This window comes from Notothenia coriiceps, unplaced genomic scaffold, assembly GCF_000735185.1.
Source record: "Notothenia coriiceps isolate Sejong01 unplaced genomic scaffold, NC01 NC01_scaffold00002200, whole genome shotgun sequence".
In the NCBI taxonomy this organism is placed as follows: Eukaryota; Metazoa; Chordata; class Actinopteri; order Perciformes; family Nototheniidae; genus Notothenia; species Notothenia coriiceps.
This window is the reverse complement of record NW_011334901.1, coordinates 81,207-89,403: the sequence shown is the minus strand read 5'-3', so window position 1 is coordinate 89,403 and position 8,197 is coordinate 81,207. Positions and strand designations below refer to the sequence as shown.

The window sequence follows — 8,197 nt, the reverse complement described above, 5'->3', positions numbered from 1 at the left end:
TTCTCCTCCCGCCTCTGCCTTCCTCCCTTCAGTTTGTTTGTGTCGAGAGCCTCGTGACGGCCGTGGTGGACATGTACCCCGCTGTTTTCAGGCGCAAAAACCGCAGGGAGCTCTTCCTGCTCTGCGTGTCCTTCGTCTCCTTCTTCATGGGCCTCGTCATGCTGATGGAGGTATGGGGGTCACACACTGGGACCACACACACACACACACACACACACACACACACACACACACACACACACACACACACACACACACACACACACACACACACACACACACACAGAAACATCTGCATCATAAATATATTTGTAATGATATCTTTAAGATAGGATATGATATACTTTGTGGATGCCAATTTATGATTTGTCCTCCCTTATAGCAGCATGGCATAATGTTAAAATGACAGATATAAATATAAAATCTAAACATCTCAAAATAAAAAATTAAAAAAGTATATTCATATTGAAAGTGTCAAATATATACTATGAAGGGCAAAGGGCATTCCAGTTGTTATAGTAAAGGTATAAATACAATGGTTGTTTAGGGATAATCCAGGAAAGGATGCCTTGATCTGCTTTAAAAAGTGACAGATTACAACCTGGTTGACATGGTTTCACCTCTGCACAGCTGGAAACATGAATGCTCTGCAGAGGTGTCAACAAGTCATCATTTTGTAAGTACGAGCAAGTCAAAGGTTTTGTGCGACACATCTCAGGTAAGATTTAAGCATGTCTAAAGTCTCTCGTTTTGGGCTTCAGCTTCTCAAATCTCACTCACAAACGTACAGTATACATCTCTATTCACAGTACATATCTTTATACTTTATTATGTACTCCATCCATAGTTTACATCAGCAGGTTGTAATGGCAGTCTATTAATAAAGACAACTGAAATTTTCCAGTTTTCCCTGCAATGTAGTAAATGTAATAAGCTTTTGAAGTACAAAAAAACACCTTCAAGTTGAGTTAAAACCACAACATTTTTATTTAATATCATCATTTTTGTAAAATTGTCAAAAAAACTAATTAATCTGAATTTATTTCCTCAGTAAAAAATGCGTCTTCTGTTCTAGTAATGATTTATAACTTGTTTTGTCTTAAAAAATGAATTATGGCATGCAAGTTTTCTTATATAATGGTGACTTTATATCTCTTTTTTTCTGTAGGGAGGCATGTATGTGTTCCAGCTCTTTGATTACTATGCAGCCAGTGGCATGTGTCTTCTCTTCATGGCTATCTTCGAGACCGTCTGCATCGCATGGGTCTATGGTAAGCTGCTCCAACATGCTTTATTTCCTTATTAAAACATTGAGAGACTGGAACCGATTTTATACTTATTGACATATTGTGGAGTTTCAGCTCTGAGTTAAAAGGCGAAACACGGATAGAAATGTCTTTATTTTTGTTTTACCAGGTGCAGACCGCTTTTATGATAACATTGAAGACATGATCGGCTACCGACCAGGACCTTACATCAAGTACTGTTGGCTGTTCCTCACCCCAGCCACATGCATTGTGAGTATCAACAAACAAATGACAGCAAATGAGGCCTCTTCTCTTTTCCTCCACTTTTTTCTAACAAAAAAATCTCTGATCTCGACATTGAAGTATATTGTATATAGATTAAGTATGTATTAATATAATGGAGTAACTAAAGGTTTCTTTATTGCTGCAAGTAAGACAATTTGAGTCATATTCAGCTAAGTGGATATACTTAAAGTGGACCTATTATGCTATATTGGAAAAATATATTGTAGGGCCATACCTATACAAAATATATCACCCATTGTAGCCATGCCTCATACTGCTCATCATACCCCTCTTTTTCAGCCCTGTTCCAAACAGGCTGACCTTCTTCTCTCCCCTGCTAGAGAGAGATTTCTACCGGGAGATCTCAGCTAAACACTGCGGTGATTAAATGCCATGTTATGCTCCTAACCACTTCAAGCTTTATTTCTGAAACAGTGTGGAGCTCAAACCTTTCTCTCTCGCAGGGTTTACCACAAGGACATTACGTTACACATATTCTCTCCAGTAGCCTACAGCGTTAGCTCCATGGCTAGCTCTGAGTGTTACCATGCTTGCTTATGTAAACACACATGTTCTTTCTTAAGGGTTTACTGCTAGAACAGTGTATATGTATTATATATATAACAACTTTACTCTAAGCCTCCAGCAGACATCCTGCTGAATATACAGACACACAGCTGCGACTGTATACGGAGACGATAGGTTGGCACGTGTCACGTCGGCCGGATGTCGCCAATGACGTAATAGGAGCGACAATTCTGGATCTGCTTGTTAGCACCCCCCTTTTTTTTTAGATGTGGGTATGGAGGAAAAGAGAGGAGCGTTTTGTTTTCTGACACTTTGTGAGTTCCCTGACACACCGGGGAAACATATTTATGTATAAAAGACATCAAAAGGTGAATTTTGCATAATAGGTCCCCTTTAAGTGATATTGAACCTTTAATTATTATGATTATTACATTTGTTAATGTTTTTTTTATGGTGTCTTAGCTGTTTTTAGCTAGTAATTGCTATTTTATTTATTTCATTTTGTTTCTCTTTTGCACCAATAGTAATGCTGGTCTGTTTGTCTCTTCAGGGTACCTTTGCCTTCTCTCTCATTAAATACACCCCTCTGAAGTACAACAACGTGTATGTGTACCCGTGGTGGGGCTATGCTATCGGCTGGCTGCTCGCTCTCGCCTCCATGGTCTGCATCCCGCTCTGGATGGTGTACAAGATCTGCACCACCCAAGGGACATTCAGAGAGGTATGTTTGGATAGAGATAGTAATGTAGGAGCTTTCATCTGATTTACATTACATTTTAACTTAGAGTCTGTCTCTACTGTGACATGTTTACATGCTTTAATGTTCAAAAAGCTCTTTATTTTTCTCATACTGCCTTTTCACCCTCCGTTTGAAACCAGAGCCCAGTCTGCTCTGATTGGTTAGCTGGCCAGCTCTGTTGTGATTGGTCACAGGTTAGAGATGTCCCGCCCCATCACGTACAATGTGTTGGAGCGCTACCCAATAGAGGCACAAGTGTTTCATAATGATGTCACTATGTTATAGAAGGGAAGGAAAGGGAAAACCCCCAAAAGCACAATAGGGCCCCTTTAAGAGAGATTTCGAATGCAGGACTCTTACTTTGAACAAGGTATTTTTACAATTTAGTATTGCAAATTTTACTCAAGTAAAATATCTAAGGTCTTTTTCCATCTTTGGACTTTCTGTCGCAAATCTCTACAAAACTGGACTATACTTAAACCCGTTTCTGATGTTATTGATAAGTGAAAAAAGGTCAAGACTGGAGCCTGTTTACAATGTTTTATCTCTCTGCAGCGCATCAAGTTACTCATCACACCATCTGACGACTTACCCAAAACCAAGAGGGAGCAGGAGAACTTATTGGCCATCTTTGCCCCTGAGGGAGAATCCACAACAACCCGAAACGGCTACTGCCCGGTCTCAGAGATGGACTCCAACTTATGAGCCCCCCCACAGTGATGATATGTGTCAGACCTCATGTACTTTAATGCAAAACAGATATGGAGGACTCAGGACATAATAGGCCGACAGTGTGTCAGGGATGGCAGTTAAGGTACAAAATACAAATCATTGGATCACTTAGACATTTAAGATGGGACAAGGGCATTTTTTCAGGGACAGAATATATTTACTCTACATTAATAAATCACCATACATTGTTCCGCTCTGCTATTCACAGATAGATAAATAAATAAACGGATTAAAGGGCAGCCTTATTGAAAATGTAACACTGTTATTATAAAGGCATTTGAATCAATAAGAGGTGGTAAATCAACACAACGACACACAGGTTCAACGAACAGTTTAAAATGTTTTTTGACATCTGTAATGAAACCGGTTAAGCATTTATTGCCTGTTACCTTTTGATGTCCTTGTGTATCTGACATAACTTCATGGCTACTTTGCCATATTTGTATCATATGTTGTATTATCATATAAAATGAAGTGTTGGGTTTCACATGAAGAGACTGTGTAATGAAATAATTTAATGTTAGTGAAAATTAGCGCTGCATATCTGTAGGACTAACATGACATATACAAAGTAGTTTCATATTTTGTACTGTAACATAATATGACTGTACAAAGAAATGTGAATCTTGTAAGGATGTTTTTAAATAAACATGCAAAATTATTGTCTGTACTCATTTTATGGATGTCTGACTAAAATATTAAATGTAGGCAGGGAAGGTCCCATGAAAAGAGGTGTTAAACGATTAAGCATATTCATAATTTTAGGGAATAAAAGTCTGGATATCTGAGCCTCTGCTGTTTACATTTCTACCATTGTTTTTTAAATGTATCTTTCCTCAACTTTATGAAAGTGCAGTAGTAAATGGCTGGAGTCTCTTTAACCTACTGATAATGGCATTGTGTGTCCATAATGATGTGTTCTCAACACATTCATAGTGGTAGTGATGGAGCACAGCAGGTGTTGACCTTGCTTGGTGAGCATAATGTGCCTACGTACTATTCTGTCTTTCCCGTAGGAAACAAAATGCAGAAAATATGCATTTTACTGATTCACATAGGAACAAATATAACATGTCTGATCAGGAATAGCATGTTAGATAATTGAACCGTTTAAAAAGAAACAAAAGGAAACCCTTATTCCGAGAATTTATTTATTTTAATGAGATAAGACTGTCTTATCTCAAAATAGAAAGTAAAACAGAACTACAAATTAAAATATGCCCAAATTGACCGTGATAGATACACATCTGTAACGTCTGACAAATAAACACTATGAAGGGCCAAATCACAGCTAACACAATTTAAAAGTAGGATATTATTTACATTAAGTGCGCAAGGAAATAGATAGATCATAAACGGATATACTTTATTGATCCTAAATTGGGAAATTATTTTGTTACAGCAGCAGTGTGTTCAGGCTTTACAATATTTAAAAGTCGGAATAAAGTATAAACATAATAAAAATAAATACAATTCAAAAATAAACAGCAAATATAAACATATCCACAGTTGTGACTAATATCACAAATATACAAATTATAACATTTCTAGATTAATTTAAATGTTCTATGAATATGTATATATATCTTTAGCAACAGAAATATAGATTGATATTAAATCTCTAATAAATAATAAATCGCTCTAATAAAACATTTAATGCATTATTATTATTATTATTATTATTATTATTATTATTATTATTATTATTATTATTATTATTATTATTATTATTATATACTACAGGAAAAGAGACATGCTGTATACAAAGGATAATGTATAAATTAGCCTAAATATCAAATGATAAAATGGGTAAAGATGTGTTGTGTGTACTGTAGAGCTTCTTAGACATCAATAATCCGCAATGATGGAGCAGTTTTGAAGCATTTTTCTAGAATAATGTAACCACTGGGTGTCATGCTTCTGCTGTACTGTCAGCCGGCAGATGATTGGCTGAGACGGCCGCGTCACTCACAACGTGCCTCGGTGACGCCCCGCTCTTTCCCATCATGCAGCGGGTGATGTCTGAGGAAAGATGGCGGAAGGAGGAGCGGCTGATCTGGATACCCAGAGAGGAGAGGTCGCGGCACTGTTGAAAACACAGCTAAAAAAGGGAGACACTTGGTAAGACTTGAGCTGAAACCTTTTCAAGGATACCGCGTTGTCTTCGGCTGGCTCTGCCGATGTTGACAACGTCAAAAAGGATAAAAAATGGGCCGTGTTGACAGTTAGCTTCAAACTAGCTAACGGGATCCTTTCATTTTCATGTGTGTCAGCTAGCTTCAGCTAACACTAGCTAATAGACTGTCAATGGAGAACGATGGATATCTTTACACTTGAACTTATTCATTTTGGTGGTTATATTCGCTACTTTTCTAATGTCAATGTCGCTATTCACACGGGGACACCAGCTCAATGTGGCTGCATTTCATTTAAGTTATTTAGTTAGCAGGCTAATGGCTAATTGGCTAGCCGACCTAAGCACTAAGTGGTTCGCCTGCCACCGGGTTCATCCGAATACTTCAGCTGCAGGGCGGAGTCGGAAACGAAGCACCTGTCAAAATCACAGAGCCAGCTGGCGAGACATGCAGCAAGCTGAAGTCACTAAGTTACTGTTACACCTATCAATCTGTTAGCCTCTCACAGTCAGATTTGCTGCTGAGAGCACTGACAGCAAGGAAGCCTTTACCTGCTGAAGCTGATCTATTATCATCACTGTAGATAAGAAACTCAAAGTCCTAGTTTAGCTTCTTTTATGACTATTAAATAAACGATACTGAATAGAGTGTCCCATCTTGCTTCATCAGAATTGAAATGATAATATCGCTTTCCTTCTCTTCAGGTACCTGGTGGACAGTCACTGGTTCAAACAGTGGAAGAAATATGTGGGATTTGACAGTTGGGACAAATACCAGCTGGGTGACCAGAATGTCTACCCAGGACCAGTTGATAACTCCGGTCTTCTTAGAGGTAAGATATACTGCTTTACCTTCCTAGACTTTCGTTTTCAATAAGGGATATATTGTAAACACTGTGTGGCACACTATAGAGCCCTGGTCAGTATAGCTTTATTATTCTGGAAGTAGTAACAAAGAATTCAGAGGAAAAGGGGAAACAACACCATTGTTATCAGACTCTATAGAGGAGCCTATTTTCAGGAAAGCTCTCCAGCGTACCTTTGTGTCGTGGGAGACAGTCAGTGCAGGGTCACTGTTGTGAGTGAATGAGTGGAATCCCCTTTCTCTGTCTACCTGCTTGTTTCTCAACTTTTCTCCCTTCCCCTCCTTACCTCTAGATGGGGATGTGCTGGCCATCAAGGAGCACCTCATCGACGAGCTCGACTACATCCTGGTCCCCACAGAGGGCTGGAATAAGCTTGTCAGCTGGTATGGACTGACAGATAATCAGGAGCCAATTGCACGCAAGGTAAGGCTTTGGTATTTATGAATGGATTTTGTGGTTAAGTAATTTTCTTCTCACTGTGTTTAGAATACATCCAAATGGGCCATATAGCACTAGCTATGGTGGATTTTTGAGTTGTGGTTTAACGGTTGTGTTTCGTAGTATTGCCTGTGTTGGGTTGAAGTAGAAAAACATCTATTATTATGGCCATTTGAGATCAGGATATGAAGAGTCTAGCATAATTGTAATGGTTTGTATTGACAGGGCTCTCCTGCTGCTCATTATTCATTTTCAACAAAAATAATGTCCAAAGGCAGTCTGGAACATTTCTTTGGGAATACTTTACCGTAGGCTTTTGTGTAACCATAAGAACTGCTCTAGTAGTTATTTATTGGTAATACGAATATGCTAAAGGAATGGACATTAACCTTTTCATGAAAATGAAGAAACAAGGATGTTGTTTTCCATACATTTTCTTTTTTTCTGTCATGAACTATTTATTTAAGTACTTTCCATTTTGAAACACACGCTGAATGGTCACAGTTTATTAGTACTCCATGATGGCAGCTACAACTTGACAGCACCTACGGTATTAATTCCCCGCTTCAAATCTCACTAGTCATCATGGCATCATGGCTGCTAGAAGAGATTCCTCTCCCCCCCTTCATCTCTACCGTTCTCTCTCTCTCTCGTTCTTTCTCCCCCCCTTACATTGACCCTCCCATTTTCCCATGTATGTCTTGGGACGTATCGGGTAGCTGCCGGGTTTCTATTTTCAGGCAACAAGCTGGATGACTGAAAAGCTACATGGAGCGATCCGCGAGACACAACATGCAGGAGGTTCATTATCAGTTTTCCTCTTCTTTTCCACTCTTTGTCTCTTTTTCTGGGGGTGTCATCGTGAGAAGCGCGGAAACACAAGCGTTTAAAGAGGATTTTTAGGAGGATTGTAGTCACAGGTTCTGCGCGTTTCCTTCCGTTGTCGTACTCCGGTGTGATATGCCAACACCGGCGAAGTGTTCCTGCGTGTCCTTGTTTTTTGAAGTGGAGGAATGCTGGTTGAGGTCACTCTGAGAAGAGCAGCATGAGAGCTTCTGAGAGGAGGCAATACCACACTGGGAGTAATGGAGTGGGTGGGGTGAATGGGTTTTGGCTCAGCTCTGATTTGTGAGAAATTCTGCCGTGACTTGGGTTTTTGCGTCGGGTTTACTAACACATGGGTGTTGCGCTAAGGGGTAGGATGGGCCCACTGGGGGGATGGATGGGA

General features: G+C 39.3%; 2 protein-coding genes across 9 annotated transcripts in view; both read left to right on the top strand.

Moving 5' to 3' along the window:
* The window catches only part of LOC104966234 (sodium- and chloride-dependent GABA transporter 2-like), a 12,552-nt gene extending 8,358 nt beyond the window's left edge, over nucleotides 1-4,194 (top strand). Inside the window, exons 11-15 of one of the 2 annotated variants that reach the window (XM_010795419.1) lie at nucleotides 33-170; nucleotides 1,169-1,271; nucleotides 1,417-1,517; nucleotides 2,611-2,781; nucleotides 3,355-4,194. In XM_010795419.1, coding sequence (XP_010793721.1) covers nucleotides 33-170; nucleotides 1,169-1,271; nucleotides 1,417-1,517; nucleotides 2,611-2,781; nucleotides 3,355-3,504 — 663 coding nt within the window. In that variant the 3' untranslated portion in view covers nucleotides 3,505-4,194. Of the gene's footprint in view, nucleotides 1-32; nucleotides 171-1,168; nucleotides 1,272-1,416; nucleotides 1,518-1,832; nucleotides 1,920-2,610; nucleotides 2,782-3,354 lie in introns of those variants that run through there. The other variant, XM_010795427.1, reaches the window with a different exon arrangement.
* Nucleotides 4,195-5,533: 1,339 nt separating this feature from the next.
* Nucleotides 5,534-8,197, top strand: part of LOC104966186 (ubiquitin carboxyl-terminal hydrolase 15) — a 21,241-nt gene continuing 18,577 nt past the window's right edge. For 6 of the 7 annotated variants that reach the window (XM_010795394.1, XM_010795387.1, XM_010795381.1 and 3 more), the window contains exons 1-3: nucleotides 5,534-5,652; nucleotides 6,371-6,498; nucleotides 6,824-6,954. In XM_010795394.1, the coding sequence (XP_010793696.1) occupies nucleotides 5,564-5,652; nucleotides 6,371-6,498; nucleotides 6,824-6,954 (348 nt within the window). In that variant the 5' untranslated portion in view covers nucleotides 5,534-5,563. Of the gene's footprint in view, nucleotides 5,653-6,370; nucleotides 6,499-6,823; nucleotides 6,955-7,713; nucleotides 7,771-8,197 lie in introns of those variants that run through there. The other variant, XM_010795402.1, reaches the window with a different exon arrangement.